The sequence below is a fragment of the Ptychodera flava genome, chromosome 6 (assembly GCF_041260155.1).
Source record: "Ptychodera flava strain L36383 chromosome 6, AS_Pfla_20210202, whole genome shotgun sequence".
Classification (NCBI taxonomy): domain Eukaryota; kingdom Metazoa; phylum Hemichordata; class Enteropneusta; family Ptychoderidae; genus Ptychodera; species Ptychodera flava.
The window spans coordinates 165,899-190,247 of record NC_091933.1 but is presented as its reverse complement, the minus strand read 5'-3'; the positions used below and the strand labels follow the sequence as shown (position 1 = coordinate 190,247).

The 24,349-nt window shown below is 37.4% G+C and overlaps 1 protein-coding gene across 3 annotated transcripts in view; it reads left to right on the top strand.

Annotated features, from left to right (window-relative positions):
* The window catches only part of LOC139134524 (ubiquitin carboxyl-terminal hydrolase 19-like), a 231,910-nt gene that overhangs the window by 163,088 nt on the left and 44,473 nt on the right, over positions 1-24,349 (top strand). For all 3 annotated transcript variants that reach the window (XM_070701382.1, XM_070701381.1, XM_070701383.1), the window contains exons 16-20: positions 1,464-1,547; positions 9,642-9,736; positions 12,084-12,144; positions 13,118-13,233; positions 16,526-16,669. In XM_070701382.1, the coding sequence (XP_070557483.1) occupies positions 1,464-1,547; positions 9,642-9,736; positions 12,084-12,144; positions 13,118-13,233; positions 16,526-16,669 (500 nt within the window). The remainder of the gene's footprint in view (positions 1-1,463; positions 1,548-9,641; positions 9,737-12,083; positions 12,145-13,117; positions 13,234-16,525; positions 16,670-24,349) is intronic.

Sequence of the window (24,349 nt, the reverse complement as noted above, 5' to 3'; positions counted from 1 at the left end):
GATTATAGCCTTAAAGACTGGTAAGCATATACCAATAACAAACAATGGGCGCAATAAAAAAATTATCAGTATATGGTTTGTATCTGTATATAATGATGTGTGTGTGAACTCACGTGTACCAATTGAGAAAGAAAGCAATTTCAGACCAAGAGCACAGGTTTGGGTCCCATTTTTTTCTGTGTATGAAAATAGGAACAAAATGATGGCTAGAATATCTACTATCTATTTGGAGGTGCTATTTGTGTCTGTCTGTCTGTCTGTCTGTCTGTCTGTCTGTCTGTCTGTATGTATGTATGTATGTATTTATGTATGTATGTATGTACGTATATACATACGTCTGCATACATGTATGTATGCATGCATGCATATATGTATGTATGTTTCTTCAACTGTTGTTAACAAGCTGCTTTTAGGGAAATAGCTGAAATAGAGTAGTCTTTTTAAATTGTCAAACACTATTTATCAGATATAGTGTTTTCAGTTAGGCTCAAACTCACAACATATAACAACCAGTCACCTAGCAGAGAAGCAACAGACAAAACCACTTGACCAAATCCCCATTGTCAAAATAGAGTGGTTCAATAACCGAGCTAAGTTGTTACAATTTCAGACTATGACCACTCCACATGCTGTAGAGTTCATGGAGCATCGACGCTCACATACTCACTATCACATATTGCACACAAACTTTATCAAAGCAATGAATACATCGCTTAAACTGGGTGAAAGACAGAAAATTCCCTCCTGACCAAGGAAACAATCGAATCTTCTCTAAAAGTTATCACTTATCCCTTTCGCATGGTATCTACAGAAACTGGTGGTTCTTTTCGAGAACAATACACGATATACTGCATGGATACTGATGTGCAGTCGTTAATGAAACACCTAACGAAGTAGTCAATGGTTGATTATCCTGATGATTGTGATTAGATATAAGTAAACTAAAAATCATTATCTTTTGTGCAAATGATAAGTTTTCACTACACTTTCCTATATTTTTGTGAAAAAGTCAAGATAAACCTATTTCAGTTATTTCAATATTTGATTTTTGAGGTGCCATTGACTGATTTACTTCCAGAAAAAAATTAATGACATTGTTTTCTATTTTCATCATCACAGCTGTATGATACGGGGGCCCTAAAAATCTTACTCTGATTTGTTTAGGTATTGCTTTTTGGCCAAGTCAGCATCTGGTTAGATAGATGTTAAGTAAAGTTGGTTTTGACCTTCCCAGTGGGTATTGATAGAGTTAGGTTTTAATCAAGTTAGTTTTTGGCTAATTTTGAAAATGGGCGTGCAACAAGTTAAACTTTGGATAACATGTTGGAACTCCTGACACGTCTGTAAATTCTGCTATTTGTTAAATTATGGAATATACATAAAAGACAACAACGACTTTGCACTCGGAAACAGTACATACATATGTTTGTGAAAATTGAAATTGTATTGATTCTTTTTTACAGTTCACTGTTGAAGTTCCTCAGGATGGTCTAGTTGATGACTTGAAGACAGCGATGGGTGAAATTACTGGTATTGCTCTTCAAGAGGTAGGGAATATTGAATTTACAAGTGATTCAGTCACATAGCTAGCTGCAGTTTGTTTTTTTCCTGTCTCTTACATGATGAAACACTAGGGCATCATATAACAATTTATATTTTTATTAATGCTTAATAGATGACACAGGAGACAAGTGTTACCTTGGGGGAATTTGAATGTTTGTCAAGCAGGCATAGTAGCACAACTCACCTCATGATGAAACCCTACACTCGGATGGCATCATGAGGTGGCAACGTATTACCTGAGTAAACATGCTGAACACAGAAGCCCCACAAGCAGTGTCATGGCAACCAAGACTGCATGATGGGAGATCTGTCAGGTAGAACTCCATTCATAATGTGGGTCACTTGTACCACAGTGGAGAATGTATGTTCTTGTCAGCTATTTTCCTAACTTTATTGATGTCTGCTTACAATACAAAACTGTTAATACATAAAAACAGTGGGCTGGCAAAGAAAGCCAAAATAGCTTGCCCACTCAAGAATCACAAAAAAACTTCATAAAACTGGTGAAGGGGGGGGGGGGGGGTTTGAAAAAGAGAGATGTGCACCATGGCAGCAATAAAGAGCAGAATGGATGGATAGCATAGGAGGTTTGAAAATTCCAGGTCGAAGTATAGAGGCAGGCCTCGGAGATTAAGATATCATGTCATTGGTGTGAAAGTCAAAGGGCAACATGGATTAAGAAATCAAGGGACATATTTAAAAGTCACAAGACTAGGAACAAAGTTGGGGTGGGGGTTATACCGAATTAAGATATCAAGCCAGAGGTGTAAAAGTCAAAGGTTGATGAACAGAGAGGAACTTGGAAGATTGTGATAGGTTGATAACAGGGGAGAGATGAAACAAAGACAAGAAAAACTAGACTTGTGGGTAAGAAATGTCAAAGATCAGTCACCAGCTGGTAGCCAATCGACAGAGAATGGATAGCCCAGGTGTGTTGAAGGATAATGCAATTTCTGGCCATCTGGGAGCATTAACTCAGATTTTAGCATGGCATACCATAATCAATAGAATTAAAAAAAAATGTACACTTTTTTGCAAGTGATATTTGTAGTTTTAATTCAGATGTATACAACTGTCAACAAATTTGCAAATGCAAAGTTTACAGGCCAAGTTTTAGTCCTTTGGAGTGAAGGGTAAATGCCATGGCTTTTTATATACTGTATGGCAATTGCCTTTGATGAAGACATTTTCACTTTGGCAAATATCTTCAGAGTAGTTTTTCCTCCTTTTCATTGAATCGTTTGAAGTAGCTTTGTGAGGTTTTTTGTGAAAATTGATGAATTTTCATTCATTCTCCAAAACTACTGATTTGGACCTTTTAGAGTTTGGGTTGTGTGCATCTTGAGTTGAAGTTGAATCAGAATTGTTAAATCTTTGTGAATATTGTCTTTTACTATTTGGTCCCCTCTGGGACTTAGCCTGGCCTTGCATGTGGATCTGTGTGTTCATCTATGGAGGCAATTCTCAGACTTGTTCTGACTGATTTGGTTCAAACGTTGAACAAGTGTATCTTATGGAAAGCCATGCTTGACTTAAGTGGTCTAATATCATGTTGTCATGAGTATTATCATGTTGTGATGTGTATTTAATATATCGTTTGAAGCATTGACAATGTTGTCCTATGAACTGACAATAATGTCCTTGGCATTCAGTAGGTTACCCAAGGGATTTAGCATGTTGCCCTAGACGTTAAATTTGTTGTCCTGGATTTAAATATGTTGACCTACACATTTACTATTTTGTCCTAGGCATTTGGCATATTTTGTTAGACATTTACATTAGAGTCGTACCAGCATTCAATATGTCGTCCTATCCATTCAATATGTTGTCCTAGGCATTTGCAATATTGTCCTGGACATTAACAATATTGTCCTTGGCATTTAAAAAATTATCTTTAGCACTAAACATGTTGTCCTCTGGCATTTACTATATTGTCTTTGGCAATGACTATGTTGTCCTAGGTAGGCATTCAGCACATTGTCCCAGGCATTCATCATAGCATATTATCCAAGGCATTCAATACGTTTTTATATATTGTCCAAAAACGTTTGTAAATCTTCAATAATAATTTCATTATTTTTCATAATTTGAGGTTTATTGAAATGATCAAAATCGGATTATAATTGAATTATGATGAAATCTACAATTTTGCCATTTTTGGTCAAATTTTTTTTTACAAAAGTGCTCGTCTGATAGCTTTGATATTTGGATATACAGGTACCCAGGAGTTATCTCATTTATGATGTATTGAAATAATGATGGAATCTGCAATGTTGTATTTTTGGGGCAATTTTTGCCATTTTTGGTCCAAAAATTTGTTTCTCAAAAACTACTGGTCTGATATCTTTGATATTTGGTATACAGGTTCCTAGGGTTATTTTGATGTTATTTTGAGATTATGATGAAATGCCCAACTTTGTCTTTTTGGGGCAATTTTTGCCATTTTTGGTCAAAAAATTTGTTTCTCAAATAGCAACTCGTCTGGTAAAAAGCTACTCTGAAATCACAAGATTTATATTTTTTAGATCTGATATGTACAGCGTGTTGTTCAGACTTTCGGTCAAAAATTCTTACATAATTTCTTATCAATGGTAGCGAGACAGTGTCCTTGCATTTATCTAATCGTCTCAAAAAGGACGAACTACGAGCAGACCTACGAGCTCGTACGAGCGAAGTACGAGTGACGTAATGTGCCGTACTTTCAAAGTACGAGTGACGTAATGCAGGTCCCAAAATCGACAAAGTGAGCGTCAAGCTGAGCGTGGAAAAACAAAAACAGTGTCGAACTGAGCGTTGAAAAAAAAAGACAAAATAGGATTCGAAATGAACGTAGAAACATGCCAAACAGAATGTCAAAGTGGGGTTCTGAGTACGGGTGCTAAAATATAGCAAATATGCGAAATAAACACGTAATGACTTGACTGATTTCAGCTTGAATATAGCAAGTACGGGAACGAGTTCAAAACGTCTTTCACGTGGGTAGGCCCTGTACTACTGACTTTGCAGCACTATATTTATAACACTGTTGACAAAATCTCAACAACAATAAATTGTGGGTTCATCGTAATTGGTATTGCATGCATTAGTGAATTTTCAAAAATGACATTCATAATTGCATATATTTCAACTTGGGTAGCAAGAAAACCGACGACTCTGAGTGACTGGCATTGGGCGTTCGTTCGTGTGCAAACATCGCGTGCAAGTTACAGACGATGGGCGGTACGGTGGGAGTAGGCAATAATAGCGATAAACAAAACGGCCAGTTAAGCCTACCCACGATATTGTAATACATACGTCATCCACCCTCTGATGTGATTTTCCTCTAATTAACGCCAAATAAATAAATATATTTGTAAAAATACATTATTACGTCGACGCCGACTTCATTGACATCGACAAATCGACGTCAGCATTTATACTACGACTGATGCCTGGAACTTATCTACCGAACTGAGTGTACCTAGGTAAGTTTGGAATGTGATGAGTTGGTTTTGAGTGATGTTTTTTTGTTGTTCAGGAGCGCGAACGAACGAACTGAATATAGAAGTATCGAGCATCGATATCTTGCATGGCTTCTGCAAGTTCTGTGATGACAAACAGGAATATTGACCCCACAGTGACCTGACTATACCATTATTCAATAGGCAGGGCCGTATTCTCAACAATACACACCAATACCGTACTCGTCCGAGTATAAGCCCCCGGTTCGGCAACACTAAACAGCAGTAAAACTAGGGGAGGGGCTTATACTCGAGCAACCCTGTGTTATCTGGCATGGACGCTTAATTTATGCTAATTTTATGCACGATTTTTTTCAACACCACTCGATCTTTCTATCGCTTTCAAAATTGACTTACACATCCAAAGAAATTGATTGTACAATCTCTGAATACAGAAGTGACATTTTGGTGAAATTTCAGTGTCCAAGAAAACCCCAAACTTGAAACAAAGACGTCATGTATGCTGCTGATCAACACTGGTCAGTAATGTGAACAGGCATGCATTGCCCACACGGAAAGGCAACTCAATATTCCAATATCAAACTGTCTACATCTTGTGAAAACAACAACATAGCAGTGAAAATTGCAATAGTCACCAGGAAAAGTCTTCACAAATGAAAGGATAATTGCTTCAAACAAAAGAAACTGCATGTTTCAAGCATGAAAACATCGTGGCCATGAATGAAAATAAACAATGGCGGACGTGAGTGAGACTGTTCTATTTAGGCGACGGGGGTGAGCAGGGTCAAAGAATCAAGATAGTACTGGAAAAGCGTGTCATTTTCCTTACGATATTGTCAAGGGAAATCCAGTTTCCCATCGTTTTAATATCTTTTAATAGTTTCTTTATTATCTAAAAGTAATTTTACCAAGTTAAATGACCAAATTTACTCTCCTAACCTTTCTGTATTTGAGTTACACTAGGGTAGGGGCTTATACACGGATGTAATGTATTTTCTAAAATCCTCTAAAATCAGTAGGGGGGCTTATACACGAGCAGGGGCTTATACTCGGACGAGTACTGTAATAGTGTGGTTCCGATAATGTGCTTTTTCAAAACTTGAAGTTGAATGCGAGGTCAGAAAAATGTTAGTCTTTAAAATCATTGTTGAGTAGAGGTCATTTTCAAATAGACTGTACAATATGAGGTACACACGGGTGCCACAAAAACACCCGCCAACTCTAGCCCTGCGTACGATGCTGTGTGTTCCGCTACAGCTAATCGCCCTGCTCACCACATCATCGTGTGGTGAGCGGGGCTATTAGCTGTAGCGGAACACACAGCATCGTACGCAGGGCTACCGCCAACTCATAAAATCCTTCATTAGCTACTATAGACTATAGTCTATAGAAGCTATTGGGATGGGTATCTGTCCGGCGTCCGTCGTCAGTCTGTATGTATGTATGTATGTATGTCCGTTTGTGAGGCGTCCGTCCACTCAAATATCTTGAGAACCGCAGTACCTACTGATTTGATATTTGTTGTGTAGATGAAAAATATGATTTTGAGAAACTAGTTTTTTTAATTTTTTGATATTGTTGAAAATAGGCAAATTAATGCCAAAAAAGGCGTTTTTGGTAAAAAATCTTCTTCTTCATAACCGCTGGTCAGACAGCTTTGTTATTTGGTATACAGGTCCCTAGGGACAACCCAACTTATATTTGTTCAAATTGTGATGAAATATGCAAATCTGTATTTTTAAGGAATTTTTTGGGTCATTTTTGGTCAAAATTTGACTTACATTGTATGTAATTCTTGTACTGTATAAACCCTATCAATTCACCCAAAAAAAAAAATTAATATGATTTTAAATAATTGAATTAATTAGGAAATCATCAAAGCCAAAATAATTTTAGTGTAGAGTTATCAGAAAGTTCAACTTTTTTTGACAGTTCATAGTGAAATGCTTATCATCTTGGAGGATTAAAACATGTAAAGGCAACTTTCCTGAATCCCAACTTTGACATATTCTGAACCGTCATTTATTGTGCCCTGTATGTTATCTAAGAGAAATTGCTCAAAATAGTTTGTCATGATAGGGTGGTCAAATAAATAGAGATAGAGAAAGTTCTAATTTCCATTTATGGTTGACTTGGTAAGGATAAAATAAAATTACTTTTTGAGGAACAAAATAGAGTGGTCAATTAAAAGAGTGGTCAAAGTGATAGGGTTTTTATGGTAAAGCTGGGCTGTAAGATTCCTCATGTGCTATTTATAGCAATTATGCAATCTGTGTAAACAGTGCAATGAAAGTGGTACATGATGCTTTTGATGACCTTGAACTTCTTAAGTTTCAAACATTTGTCTCTTCAGTTTGCTTTCTCTGAGTACTACAGTCTCTACTTATTCAACAGAACTTACTTACAATGTTAATTTGAAAGTTAAAATGTGCTTGGTTAATAGGATGAAAATACTGATAAAAAGATAACCAGCTTAAGATTCTTTATAACCTGACAGATATGCTGTTTTTTTATGATGAAAATCTTGATTTAAGCAAGTCTTGTTTACTTTAATTAGAATGTAATTAACTCCCGTTTATTAGCTACTATAGACTAATATAGTCTATAGAAGCTATTGGGATGGTGTCACTATCTGTCCGGTGTGAATGACTGTCCGATGTGCACTGTCAATATGTATGTATGTATGTATGTATGTATGTATGTATGTATATGTCTGTGTGTATGTCCGTTTGTGAGGTGTCCGTCCACTCAAATATCTTGAGAACTGCAGTACTTACTCATTTGATATTTGTTGTGTAGATAAAATGTATGATTTTGAGAAACTCTTTTTATTATAATTTTTGATATTGTTGAAAATATGCAAATTAGCTCAAAAAAGGCGTTTTTGGTAAAAAATCTTCTTCTTCATAACCACTGGTCAGACAGCTTTGTTATTTGGTATACAGGTCCCTAGGGATAACCCAACTTAGATTTGTTAAAATTGTGATGAAATATGCAAATTTGTATTTTTACGGAATTTTTTTTTCCAATTTTGGTCAGGCCATCCTGAAATGAGTTATCAAAGATATCCACCTTCTTCATCAATACATGTGTTACAAAAGGTTGTTCTCTACATAACACAGCAGAGCTCTGTCAACTGTTGAGTCGCTTGTTTTTTCAAAATCGCTGGTCAGACAGTTTTAATATTTTGTTTACAGGTCCCTAGGATGACCTTAGTGAGATAATTTCATACAGTCAGGAAATACTTAAGTTTGTATCCATGTCTATAGTAGCTTCAGGGACTTTGGCCCTATGTTATTATTCATTGTACACTGTGATTAACATAATGTGGTGATCAGATTATTTCGATGTCATAAGCTGACTCGCGAGCCACGCAGGTTTTATGTATGTGAAATCATTGCACTTTCGAATTCGAGAAAGTAAAAAAGATTTACAACGGCGGTAGGTTCAAGTGCATTACAACCAATCGAGGTCGACCGGCGGTCAACAAAATGAGCCAAAACTTATTGTCTCCAGCGGTCTGTCGCCAATCTCATAAACCAAGCCGACGTCAGATATTCTATAGGTGTCAATTATTTGCCTGATTTGCTCTTGTTTTGACTGTTTGAGCTTTCTATACCCGGGTGTTTCGACGGGTTATCACAAAGCAAACGGTAACACCCTTACTATTGTTTTGCGCAGAGTGACACACCAAAAATTGCTGTTTGAAAAGTTTTGACACCTCGTTAACTGATCATTATTTACGATGAGCTCTGTAATGAGAGTGTTACTTTTGATTTCACAGCCTTACGTACAGGTATTTCGAACATGTATTGTTCGGAAGAGAAACCGTTTCAACCGTCCGATTTCTTTTGGCTTTGACATAGGCCTAAACGTAAATATACGTCAGAATCGGGCGCTATTTATTGCTTTTGGTCATACTAAATTCTGAAGAGAAACTTTCGATCGTCGGATTTCATTTGATTTTCATTAATACGATATTCGGAAGATAAAGTGTTTTGACTGTCGGATTTCATTCTCGTTAATCTATCTCAGTATCAGGCCTCATTTTATTGCTTTCGGTCGTACTAAATTCAGCCTGAGAAGAGAAACTGTTTCGATAACTTCAGATTGTCATGTTCGGACATTGCAACCTCTTCTTTGGTTCTTCTTTAACAGCTTAATGTTACAATCAACGTCTGCAAAAAAGTCTACCATCGTGGCGTATAATAAGTCAGAGTGTCGCGTCGTCTCCAGTCTTGACCCGTACGTACAGACTCGTCCGAAAGTCAAAGCCTAAAAGTATTCCTCCGCACTGCACTGAACCCGCTCTCATGACCAAAAAAATAATCATACGAAGTTCACACCCGCTCCTACTTCCGAGTTTCGAATATACACAGAAAATGTGTCTAAGCGTTCGTTTGTCGTAAAATCCTTTCACATAAACAAAAATCTTTCATCCATGGAATACAACATAGTCCTAGGCGTATTCATAAAAAAATTAGGTCAAAAGGCATGTGTGACTTACGTCACTCGTAATATGAAAGTACGAGGCCGTACTTCTGCTCGTACAATGTCAGTTTCGAGACAATTACATACCTCGTCCTTGACACTATTTTTTATTTTTCAATATTACAGTTGAGAGTATTTGAAGCATACAAAAGCAAGATACACAAGATATATACCAGAGGAACAAGTCTTTCTGGTGTGTCATCAAATGATATATTATTTGTGTGAGTAGCCCATATATCACTTTTTTGTATAACTGTGATTAACCCTTTGAGTGCCAAAGTCAATTATTGTCACCTTTATAAAATATGACCCAGACAATTTTTTTCAGGTCCAAACATTTTTTTTCAGATTTTCCCCAAAATTTTGACCCAAAACTGGCGTCTATGAAAAGTGCTGTCCATTCGGTCCAAAATTTTCAAAAGAATTACAGAAAAATTCATAAAAAAAAGTGTGGCACTAAAATTTTGGTGGGAAAAATTTCAGCATTCAAAGGGGTAACTGCAAACCAATCATAACTAACATTTCAGAGATACTGTAAACAATATGGTTATTATCATAATAGTGATGTTTTTGTTTCCCTTACCAAATTTCACTCATCCAGGTGCACCTGTAACCCAACCGTATAAACTACAACAGGTCTACCTGTAACCTGTTTGAAAGTATCATGAGTCCCTAACAATTGATAATTGATTCATGGTATGTTACAAAAGGGCTGGTATACTACAATACAGAGAATTTCCATTGCTGTGCTTATGACCACACTGAGGGTTTGTTTAAGGACAAATGCCAACCCATATAGAAATGACTGTCAGCAAAATCAAAAGACTTAAATCAAACAACAGTTTACAGACAATGTACCAAACAGCATGGTTCTCTGCAGTGACATTAAGCATACAAACTCATTACAGAGTGAAAACTGCTTTTCCTGGCCACCAGTCCCTCACAAAAAATGCAGGATAAATAAACAAACAAACAAACACATATATAAAACAAATTAATATACTGAAAAAGAATTGAAATAATTGACTGAACAACTCATGCAGCATATTCAGGATTTGATGTCTGTAACACTTGGATAGATATATAGGCAAACAAACAAATAGATAGAAGAGAAAATAAATTGAATAGGAGAAACAAATAAATTGAAATGAGAGAAATTATAATTTAATTGAATAAAAATGGAAATAATTTAGGCCATGTAAAGAAAATTCTTTGCCGTCCTTTGATTTTTGAAAAGCCTACCAGCCAGCCTGCAAAATAAAACAAACACAGAAAAAAGACACAACATAGATCAGTTGCATAAACTTTGACTTTCCATTGTCACAAGTATAAAAACTCAACTATTACATTTATAATGCAGTGTTTCTTGTGCTCTATAATAAGCACGTTGAAAGCAACACTTGGAAACACAAGTTATACATGTATTAGTACAATAAGCATACTTATAATTAGGTGACTGTGAGTCTGAACACAAATTCATAAACATTGTCAGTAAACATCATACAGTGTGATAGTAATGGACTGGTTGTGTTACGAAGATAGTTTGTCTCTGACGAAGGTTTCATCTTTGCTTGCCAAGGTCTCTTGTCCGGGCAGCTGGATGCTTCCTGAAAACAGACCTTAGCCAAACGAGTCGCTAGATCTTTTGATTAAAAGTGCCGCCATGTGGTTGTATGTGATCTGTAAATAGCCTATCACATAATCACTTTTTACATGTATTTCAGCTCCGATGGCCACGCATCGTCCATGAGTGACCTCGGAGAACACATCACAAGCGTCTTATCTGTTACATGTAAGAGTTTGACTGATAGTCAAAAGAAAGCAGTAACCTGACTTTCAAATAGCAACGATGTCACGACTTGAAGTGTCAAATTTGTGCGAACAATCACTTTGCATTAGAGTAACAAAGCAAACATCAGGTTGAAACAATGCAGTCTCCCAGTGCGTCATGGTATCCCGTTATGCAGGAACAAGTTGCCAAATTACGTCGTGTTTCCTTGACAGCAACATACCGCCATGCAAGAGTCTTGAAGACAATGAGCTCATCATCTCTTAGTTACTTGTTGACTGCTCTGCACCAACTCGGCCCTTAGACTTGTGTATATGCACGTCAAACTCCCAAATAGCTATGCAGATGATGACATGTGACTATCTTCCATTTTCGATTTCACTGTGAAAATGAGCAAGTTCATTTATCATGTAACAGTTGATCTTTCCCTTTCATTCTCAAAATTCTTACCTGATACTTCATCTACTTCAAAAATGCTCATTTTGTGTGATTTTCGGCAAAGTTTGAAACACAAATTGTCAAAACATGATTACATCAATATTCCAATGCACAATATTTCAGTCACCCGACACTGAATATTGCGCACATTAGCATTGCTTACTCATTAAACATTAAACTGTTTAAACTTGTCTGGTGTCCTTTATGAGTAAATTGTTTATTTTTATTTTGTCAAAAGACAAATGTCAAAGACATTTTGTCAAAGTGTTGTATAATTTGATCAATATAACCTATTTCATTGATTGTTGGTGGTGAACAGCTATATTACTTTCTTCTTCTAGTGCTGAAGTTTTATCTGAACAAGCGGCAGGAGAACAGGTATTTGAGCTGGCGGTTATTCAGGTAGGTGTAACATCCATTTTGTGGTATATATTCTATAATACAGGTAGTATAAAATGGCTGTTTCATGTAATTTCCAGGGTTCTCCCGTTTTCATTACATTTTGTGTTACACTGACATGCTATTTTACAATGTTATATCCTTAATATGCTCCTAAGGTAGTTTACTATTTAACCCTTTAGAATTATTATAGGTATATGTTATTCCCCAATTGGCGTATAATTATGGAAATATTTCTAGAAACAGGCACCATTCGTAAGCAACGTGTTTCCTCAGAAAAAACATGCACAACAACATTCCTCCACATCTCATTGAACAGATAAGAAAAGACAACAGGACTTACAGAAACTTCACATATGAAGAATTTTTACTTTCCTACATGACACTTTTATTGTTACTCTTCCACCTAAAAATCTCCCAGTTTAATAACACTAGATTATCATACAGCGTAGAATGTGATGGCCATTTTGTTTACACTAGGTCACTGATTCTACAAATGTTGCTTGCACAACATCACATTGTCATGCCATGCACTCACTCTCTACAAGGTGGTTTAAACCAAGGAATATTAACTGCTTATTGTTCAAAAAATGACAAGAACTTTAATGGAACTATCATCAGATAATATACAAAATTAAACTTTAGTATTCCCGTTTTTAGCTACCCAAAATATCTGAATTATACTATCTCTTAACGTTTTTCCAATTTTTATGTCAGCAACATCACATTGTGCAAAAGCCATTTTATTTGTTGCAAATATAGTTTGGGAATACTCCAAAAGTGATGCATACCTCAATGTTTAATGTAAAATATCACATCTGATATCAAATGGTAAATAGGATAGAGCGAAAATTTTGTTTAATACTTATAACACAGCCTCACTTCTCTGTGAACAGCATCTGATTCAATCTGTGTCTGCCATAATGTTATGGATTTATTCTACAATCTAATGCCCGTGTATGTTCTAATTTTACAGCGTACAATAATGCCCCACCATGATGTTACCAAGTGTTCATATTGTAAAACAGAAGGTATAGCCGGCAACAAGTTGAGGAGGTGTTCTAAATGCTATAGAGTAGGATATTGTGATCAGTGAGTATAATACTGTGTAAATGTGGACATCCTTTCTGAAAGAGATGCTGTAGTAGTGATTAAGGTGTGACTGTGTACTTGTGTCAGTTTGTGTCATCACTTGGAAGGCTTTATTCTTAGTGTCTTGGCATTGCAAGACCTAAGTTGTTTATACAGTTATGCTGAACAAACTTACTGCATCTTTTGCATTTTTTTTATGATGATCCAAATACACCCTTTCTCATCATAAGATAAGGGGCACCTGTCTATTCAACATAACAGGTGACCCCAGTTTACCATTAGTTCCCTTATCTAGGCATTTCTGTGTAATGGATTCACTCTCTTCCTTCCAATTGTTGTCCAATATTTGACAATTGGTCCTCTTCCAGAATTTGACTTTACGGACACCCTTTAGTCCCTTCTGGATAAAGACTCATAGATTTGGTTCCATATTTTCATGTGGTCATCATGCATGCATCTGTTTGTGAAGAGTTATTTCTTAGACATGCAAGAAAACAAGATAGCACAAGGACATTTAATTTAATCGCACAACAACAGGCAAATCCCCATACGTTTATTAGTCCCTGTGGAAGATATCTTGGGGGATTTATAGATTGGGCTCCATGCGTCTGTGCATCCATGCAGATATCTAAGACATGTGTCGGCCGATTTCTTTTAAACTTGGTACAAACATAATAGATACTGGCATACATACCGGTATGCATGTCCATTTGTTTTGTGATACAACCCCATATGGCCACTAGGTGGAGCCCACTTTGTTTCCATTTTGATCATGTCTCAAGCAATTATACAGAGGTGCCTCATTCAAACTTGGCAAAAGAACAATGCAATATGACTTACACATGAATGCAAGATTATTTCATGATATGATACCATATGGCTGCTGCGTGGCCATTTTGTTATTATTTTTTCATATCCAGAAGTGTTAATCACACGGGCGACGACCAATTTAATTATCTCAAACATGACACAAAGACAGCACGCCAGAACTTACCAATGCATGCAAAATAAATGTAAATTATGATCTAATATGCAACTAATTTCTCGGAATATAATGATAAAACTTCCTTAATAGTCTACACACGAATCTGAATTCATTTCACAAACCAATGCGATGCAACACTAAGTAACATATCAACCCTCCAGCTAGATTACCTAGAATCTAAACAGAGTGTTTTGGCTCCAAGTTTTTTTCCTATCACCACATCTCATCTGGCCTTAAGGTCTAATATTTTGTTAAAGCAATAAAAGTGCCAATACACATCAATACAACATTTTCTCCACCAGTTTCCGGATGTCTGATGACAATATCACTTTTCCATCATTTCCTTGAATAGTTTTTAAATTTATTGACCAAGTGGGGACTATGTTGTTGACTATGACTTGTTTTGAATTGAAATTGACATCAGGTAACAGTTTTCCCTGACATAAAGCGAAAAAGACCTGGCCTTATTAATCACATATTATGTATTGGCAGTAGTTGACAGATGAAAGTATGACTGATTTTTATCACAAAATGGAGAAAGCTACCAGACAATTAAACCATGCAAATTGCTACTGACTGACTGTTTAAAGTCATCTCTAGCTTGTGATTATACAGGTTCCATTACAAAGTGTGGTATTAAAAACTGAAAAACTCGTAGTATGCTCATCACTACAGAACAGTTCAGTAGTAGTTTGACAGGGAAGACCTATTCTACCAAATGTCTGGAACCTCTGAATTGCACAACCAAAAATGTAATCTATGGAATTGAGTGTTCTTTGTGTGGGCTCATTTATGTTGGTGAAACAGGAAACAGCTTACGATCTAGAATCAACGGACATCGCAGTGGAGTGAATTGATCTTTGGACGTGCAACTTTATAAGCATTTTAACCAAGACGATCACTCCACTTTGTCTATGCGTGTCCGTATTCTTGAAAAAATACACCATCCTACCAACAGCCCCACACTTAGTTCACCATTCCGTAGACAGAGAGAACAACACTGGATTAGACAGTGAGGTACCGCAATGCCTTATGGTTGTAATGACAACATCAAAGAAATAGACAATCTCTCAAGTCCTGGTTGTTCAGAAATGAATGTGATGGGCCTCTTTGAGTCTTCTGTCTGTAGAAGATGTAGTCATGGACATAGGCGTTACCATCGGACTAAATTGAATACATCTACCTCCAACTGCCATGACAAATTTCATGAAATGCTTCTTTTATTACAGAAGCCTTTAGGTCTCCATCACATTCATACTTCATTATTTGCTCTTTCAATCAAGGACTTGAGAAGGTTGCATGCCTATGCACTATACAGACTATACAAGCCTGTTCGTGCTGAACCTATGACTGATGATCATCGTCATTTCACACATCTTCCATTTACAAACAAAGGACTTGTTGCCATTAATATCAGCAATATACTTCACAACAAAAAGGTTACATCAACTGTACCTGTATACTTTCAGAACCAGTCTGTACCTATTCTGTCATATCGGAACACCAAGACAATCTCCAATAAAATATTCAATTACAATAAGGCATTGCAGCACGTAAATATTGATGAATTCCTTCAAACACCAGCATCCTGTGACTGCTCTACATCTCCCTTCAAATATACTCCAGTTGGCCATGTCACCACTAGTGATCTGAACTTGGTTGAATATCACCATCTTTGTAAGATATTATCTTGTGGACCCAAGTTCAGAGAACCTTGCAGGATCAACTGGAACCATAATTTTTAAGATCATTATGGACTCTGTTGAAGAATATGCCAGGAAATGGGCTAAAAGGGAGGATGTAGAGCTAGACACTCTGTCAGAATAGGTCAAATCTGTGAGGAAAATAGTCCATGGCCGTATTGGTCGACTAAAATCAGATGTTTGCAGAAGATCCTATTCTGTATTTAAAGGTTCTGATGCTGTTAAGTGTTTGAATGATATCCATGACAAATATGTTGTCGTTCCTGCTGATAAAGCTGCCAATAACATTGTATTTGTCTGTAAGAAGTATTATTTTGAATGTCTTATAGACAAACTTGGTGTAACTAAGACCTCCACCACCTCCACTTACAGACAATCAATGTTCAACAAATCTGAAATTTTGGCAAACCATAAGTCATTCATGGATGATTTTAATATTACAACAAAGGATGACCACAATGAGTTGCCTAGCTTATACTGGATACCAAAGCCCCACAAAACACCATACAAAGCTAGGTTTATCGTAGGATCTTCAAAATGTTCAACAACAGAGTTATCGAAGATACTGACTTTAGATATATTGAATCTTTCCTTTCCTTTACAGAAACTGTCAAAAACGCCACTGGACCACACACAAGTCTGTATGTAAGGCTATGCCTGAACCAGTGGGAATGCCATTCATTGCCAGTATCCCTAAGTCTAAAGCTACATATTCTAGGCTCTGTAGGCTCCTTGAAGGCTTTGCATGGTAAGCTTTTGTTAACTTCTTTTGTGTCATGTTGGATGCCACTTGAAGCAAACTTCATGAGCAGAATGGCTCATCTCTGTTTGCCTGTCTGTCTGGCCAGCTTTGTATGAACATATTTAGTGTATGTATGGTAAGTGTTTGTTCATGTGTATCTGTCTATGTATGTGTGTGTTGTGTGTCACATTGCTGTAGGATTTTTATACCATAGACCTGGTCAGTCAAATAGGAAATGTTCAAAGGATCACATTGCTTACTGGAATGCTAGGAATTCTCTATTTTAGCTCATATTTGGTATATGTATATATATATCAGAAAGAGCTTCTATGGTAAGTTGGTGGCGTCTGTGTGTCTGTCTGTCTGTATGTATGTATAATAATGGCAATCATATCAATCCAAATCCAATAACACTGGGTGTTATCATCATTAGCATCTATAAAGTGTGCTGACATTAACAAAACGGCCTATAATCCCAGAATTGTACTGTATGTGCCGCCAATTATAGGCTGGTTTGTCATTGATGTCAGCATGCTTTCTTTATAAATGCTAATGATCAATCCACCCTCACAAACATAGTGCAAGTGAGACGCACCAATTTTGAATCTATGCAAATCAGATATGTTGCCGGCTGAGTGGGAATGCTCTGAAAATGGCCTGAAATCTCAACGATGCATCATTTCTCAATGGCCCAGGCTTCACATGTCGCACAACCAAGGGTCCTAAAACCAGGCCAGTTCAATGTCTGACCTATCGACTTGCCCCAGTGCAGTTGCAGTTTTGGAAATCAACAAGCAGCAAGGAAGAAACCATGAGTTATTTGAAGGCCTGTGCACTGCTTGGACGGTCAAAGTTGGCCCCTTCCTATTATTTACTGTTTAGTGAGTCTGCCAAGGCAGTACTCTGACCTAGCATCAAGTTACTCAGCAATGCTGTTGCAGTGTATTTACTACACTGACCATATTTCTGAGGGTCTGAGCTAGAGCTGACTGAATCTGGCATACATACTGAACATCATTTAGGATTTGAGTGATGTAGGGTACTTTTGAAGGTATACAATAATGACAGAAAATTTTTTTTTTTTAACAAGAATATTAGTAATCGTAAAAGTTATTAATAACAGTGTGTGTAATACAAATGTGCGAATTTGGCATGAAAACTGATCAGCATTCAAGATTCGAGTGCAGTAGGGTATTTGTGCAAGTATACAATAATGACAGAAATATTTAACATTTATCAAAAGTATTCATACTCATATATTTATTAATTTTAAGCTCATATTTGGTATGTATATAAATACCAAAAAGAGCTTATATGGTGAGTCAGTGGCATCTGTATGTATGTATGTATGTATGTATGTATGTATCTATGGAGGTATGTATGACCCCCAAATGAATAAGAAATACGAGTGATTCCGAGACTCTCAGTTCATAGAAGAGTCAAAGTACGATCACGTTTGCGACTGTAATTGAGACTAGCATTTCGCTCGGGGATGTATATTTGCGAGTGAATTTGAGACGGTGTCTGAGACTCTCATGTAACGTACAAACAGCAAGTGCGACTGTTCTTGCGACTGACATGTGACTGACTCACTTCCTGACGTAATGTGGAATGTCCGTCGTTCGCGTGGCATCGGCACACGCTGGAGAACCTTCCAGCTCAAAAGTTCACCCTTGTTCAGCTCAAAAGACATGACGAATATCGGAATGTTTCACAACAGTCTGAACGGATGGGTGGAATCTGATCGAAGCTAAAATGTAACCGAGCTTTTATAGAAAATACTCATCTATTCATTTTGATTTTATAATATACGTACTTTCCTAAAACAACATGCAAGTTAACACCTTTTGGTGCATCCAAAGATCAGTTTTGCCGGGGACTGAGTGTTCGGCAAAACACAAACATGAAGGCATTACGAGGGGTAGTGACTGCGTTTCACAAGTTTTGATCATTTTCTTGATTCACAATTGTCTCAGACGTGTCGGAATTGCGGTGATTATTTGAGTTACTTTCCATCAAAGACGAGTGGGGTGTGGGATTGCTGGATAACAAAGGTCTGTAAGATGTCAATCAAAAAAGGACGCGATACAGGTGTGAATCGGTAAAACGTTTGCGATGTAAACATGTTAGATACGGCACAGCATTGTAATTAGATGGAGCGACCGCACTGCAGACCCGCAAGCACAGGCGCTCTGTAGCTTGGTAGTCTGCTAAATAGATCGATTTTCGACTCGATCTATCATAGTCGATATGCCCACGACTGCAACCTAAACACTCATTTAGGTTGCAGTGCGGGCATGTCGACTACGGGATCGATAGATCGAGCCGAAAAGCGATCTATTTAGCAGACTACCCAGTTCGAGCGCCTGTTCCCGCGCCGCTGGTATGTCACTCAAGCCATAGCGCGTTCTTGCGTAGACGCTGTACCAAGAAACGCTGCCATTTCTAATCGTTTCTTCCACATAACTGTCATGTAAAGTTCAGATTCAAGTTCATTTAGATTTTGCTGTCGTGAAAAGTATTATTATTATCGTCTTGCCGTTTTAAAAGATATTTGAGGAACTAAACGACATCGTGTGTTGCTCCATTGCCATGGAATCCGATGTCAAGGGAAAGCGGTGACTTTTTCAAGTTGATGAAATTTCCTTTCTGTTTGCATTAGTCAATTAATCGAAATACTTTTGTTCACAATTGATTAAACTATAGACAGTGGCCTGTCTCGATTCTCCTGTCTATGATTCGATATTCACTGACTCATTCTTTCTCTTCTTTGTCGATTGATGAAAGTAATTTCATCTTTAATACTCTGTCCTAATTCCACAGATGTAATATCCAAACCTATATTGTCATTTATTTCTGACCAACGTACAAAAACTTGGTCCGATCGCCAAAGCACATATCTGACGAGATGTTTTTCGAAACAGTGAATAAATATATTGGATGAACAGCTGTACTCTATGCATTAGAGGATATCCATGTTGCAGTCTCTCCGAAAAAAAACCGGGGATGTTTAGGCAATAACAAAGGCGATGACTCAGTTAGTTAAATAAAAAAAATTTTCGTACTTCATATTTTTAAGCGAACATTTGTCGGTTTGATGTGCGACCGTATGCAGATCGCCATATAAAACTAGTCAAAACAATTCTGCGACAATGATGGTGCCTCCTCGTGAATGTCCTTGAACCCGTAGCCGCAACCATTGTTTTTTTCAATGTGTTAAGGGGTTGATGATTGGTAGAATTCATGTATCAAAATTTGATGACAAACGTGATTGAATCCTGTGATTGTTAGGCAATTGACGGTGTGTGGGGACGGCAACAGCCCACAGACCATGACAGTATCAGCAGTACGAAGTACATTGCATGCTTTCTGAGAATGAACAGCTTGTTTCCATAGCTACCATGCGAAATCTGGCTTTGACAAATGTTCCTGTCCTGTCGGAGGATAACTTTCGAGCTGCGTAGCTACTGTTGAGGTTCAGATATCCGAATCTTTCGTGTTCGAAAGACTTATCGATTTACAGAAAATACTAAACTTTTGTTATTAGTTTACATGTACATAACCAAGCACACGGGTCAAAGCTAAATACTTACCAGGTTGGAAAATTTCTGCGAGTCTCGAGGAAAAAATACGTCGGTATAATTGATCCCAGTTTACCCGGTAAACTTCGTAAATCAAAATCGACATTAACATTGAGAGGTGATCGTGAAGCGTTAAATAAATGTCGGCAAAATATAACATCAAATGGCTAAAATATGGAAAAGGAAATGAAAAAGAATTGATTCAAATATTCTCAGATAAATCCATGTAGTTGGCGACAACTCAGTACATGTATTGCACAGTCGCTTGTGGCTCGATCGATACACGGCGATGCAATGGCCGCTGCGATATGCATACCACAGTGGTCATCTCCGTGTGTACGCGTATCGAACCACAAGCAAGATACGTCAGGCCGATAACGCTGGGAACACACATCGCACGTAGGGCTAGCTGAGCTACATGGTCAGCATGAAGCCTTAGTCAGGTCACCCGACCCCACTATTAAAGTTTACAGTTCATTATCTTGTTATTGTACATTTGGATAGTTTGTTGTCCTTTTGAATGTGTTTTAATTTTGTACTTCGTCGAATTTTGAATATAGTGTTAGTTGAGTTTAACATTTGAGAAAAACTAGGGTCTGTGATGTAATAAAGATTGATTGACTGATTGATATTCACACTCCGTACACAAAGTGGTAGCATGGAGGTACAAAAGATTTATTTATAGCTGCAATGGTACAAGTTAGATGAAATGTTTGCCGACAGGAACGTCATCGAGTCATACTCATTTACATATCACTTCCCAGTTCAGGCGGTCTCGCTTTGTGGGTCCATTGACAAGTGAGAAAGTGCTAATTTTGACTGAGGTTAATGGATGACGTACATTTTCTTTGAGCCTCATGGGCCTTCCATATGAAAAATATGCGCTCAATCAGTGATTGGCTTAAGTTTATATCACGTCATTCTCACACTAACAACGGTTATTGGAATAGTTCAAGAGTTATACACACCTATCCTTTTCATGCCCTCTGAAAGAGTACTAGTATTTAAGCTCATGTACTCCAAAAAGCCACTTTTGGAAAACGACTAGCTGACAGCTGATGACAAAATGCACTCAATGTGATTTCACGCTTCCTTGGTACTCTTTATACAACTCGAATCATTTTTGTGAAAGTAAAATGAAAGACGAAAAAAGCTCCGTGAACTGACGATAGATTTCCGAACATCTGATGAGGTAAAATCTACTCAAATTGGCAGATCGATCGGAGCAAAGAGAATATGGTATTTCCCATTTGATCTCCAAAACGTCATCGTGGAGTTTCTCACAGAAATGAAATTTTGTTTGTAACGACAACTGAAAATCGCGTCATTCATATTCGGGCTTTTCATCGTTCGTGCTTGATAGCTGTCGACATGACTGCAGCTGTTCGACGCGACACGAAATTTGCAAATTCGTCGATATATGAATTCTTCGAACTATTATGGAAATCAACAGCAAAATGAGCAAGTGTTTCAATATGTTTCGAATTACAAAGCAAGCTGGACATTATGAAGTCAAAAAGTAATACGAAATTTTCAAATGAATGTGAAACTTCATGAAGGTCAAAGGTAAAAGTACGTCATGACTGGGCATGACCTTGAAGGTTCGATAAACAGTATGGCATCAACAATGGCCGATACGGCGTGTGCGTATCTGACGTTAATCCAGTCTTTCTCTATTTTCGCCAGTTTTAATTATGTCTTTAAGTAGTACCCATTTATCGTTTTTTTCGCCATATTTTATCAATATTCTCAATGTGTTATATAACTACACCAGCTAAATCGATTGTAAGAACTGACTTACCTTTCCGTAATCATAGGCCTTACTCTCTATACCACGGTCCTCCAGGGACTGTGTCTATACGGTGCGTCATGCAACAGCGTAGTTCGAATATACTTGATTGATAAAGAGTATTTGTTTTATTGACCTTTATTTTCCATAATATACAGTAAGATAAGAAATGAAGGGTAAAGAAAGCTGAGGTAAGGCATACGTCGATGTCGACACGCCGTACTCCGTGATCATTTTTTTCAAGGACCTGTGCACGATCCTTCCACAAACCGTGGTCTGGTGTCTGGATGGCTACTTGTTCTAGTCTCAGCGCCAGTCGCACTTGTCATGTGAAAGGTAATTGAGAGTCTCAAGTACAGTCTCAGATCAAGTCGCATTTACTGTTTACTGTAATGAATGAGAGAATCAGATATAATCACAAATGAGGTCGCATTTAGTATCTTCTTCAATTTGAGAGTCTCAGTCTCATTTTCTGTTTATAAGGGGTCGTAGATACCTGATGTATGTATGTATGTATGTATGTATGTGTGGATGTATGTCCATCACACACAAAAGCTCCCAAACTGCCACACCTACCATCACAGTATTTGGTGTACAGGTAGACCCAGTACTCGGGGAGCTAGGACCACCCCCTTTGCACCCCCCCCAGAACTAAACCAAACCAACTTTTTTAGGTTCCTTAGACGACCCAAAAACACAATCGAGATGTTCCCAAAAACAAAAAGTGGCTGCAAGCCGGATATTCAAGATGGCGTCCAAAATGGCCGCCCGAAATAGGGGGTTTTCAGTAAATTGCATTAAAACTTCATATAAAGGACTTAATATTAAAAGAAACTTAGTGACACGAATGTGTCAGGGCACAATAAATGTTTATATGCATAAATATTGCATTTCCTAATTATATATTCAAAATGGCGTCCAAGATGGCCGCCAAAATGGCTTTTTTTAATTTAAATGTCTTATAAAAACTCAGCAAACACATAACAAACAATAATTTCAATTGGATTGGATTAGTTGGATCAAAAGACATTTATTGATAACAAACTTGCTCCATTTGCATAATCTCAATTAAAAATGGCATTCAAAATGGTGTCCAAAATGGCTGCCAAAGTGGTTAATTTTCCATTAAAGTCTCCCCTAATACGGAACATAACAGCAAACGAAAAACTTAATCATTTTAAAACATCAATAAAATGAGAACTTTGGTATGAAAAAACAAGAACACTTTACCAAATGTTTTCATTCTGAAGTTTTCATAATAAAGTAGTGTCAAAATGGCTCCAAAGGAGGGGGGGTTTGGCCAAAATTTTTCAGACCAAAATGAATACACTTCTATTCTAACTACTATGTAAAGCTAAATTCGAAATATATCAAAGGTTAACAGTAAAAACAAAACAAAAAAGATGAATAAGAATTTATATTGTGGCAGTTTATCACTTTCTGCTTACAACTTTTTTGTCTTTTGTCCAAAAAAATGGAAAAGAACAGATTACCATTCTGTAAAGCAAGTATTTTCGCCATTATTACAATGTTAACGTAATGTAATTGTATATGGTCACTTTTTATGGTTTGCGATTGCTTCCTGCTTGCACATACTTCTGTCTGGCAAATTACAATTAGCTTTTACCAGTCACTATCGGAGTCTTCCAAATCTGAAATATCAGAATCCATATCCATAGTGTCATCTTCTTCTGACTCCGTAGCTTCTGGCAACACTTCCGCAACATCACGTTCTATGATTTCTTCTAGAAGAGTAGGAAGGATAGCTCCTTCAGTCCAGACTGGTTCGATGAGTTCTCCTGGCCTCCTTGTCCATCCATGGGCAATCAAAGGAGGGATGTCAGGTATGGGGATGTGTGCCATTTTCCACTGTGCTACACGGTAGTTTGCACGTTTAATGTGTGGGATTAGTGACTGTTTGCAAGGTGGTATCTTGGACAGATCTACCTTAGATTTCCTCGTGATAAGCTCACCTTCACCAACCATCTTCTTCAGCATTACAGCTCGAACAGCATTCACACTCTGCATTCTTGGGAAACCATACATGTAGCACACAAACTGTTCCAGACCATCAACAAGCTCATCATCTACTTCCAAATTATCACCCAGTCGAGCAAAAAATTCATGATATCTTGGTTTTTTGTCTAACTTCTTTATTGGAAGAATCTTCCCCTTACCCTTAAAACAGCAGTTGCAGTCCTCACCAGTAAAGCAGTAAATATCCCAATAATGATTCGCAATAACCTGGGGCAAGGTCGAAAGCCAGGTCAGATATATTTATAAGTCGTCTCTTAGCTCCACTGCCAGTGTCAAAGT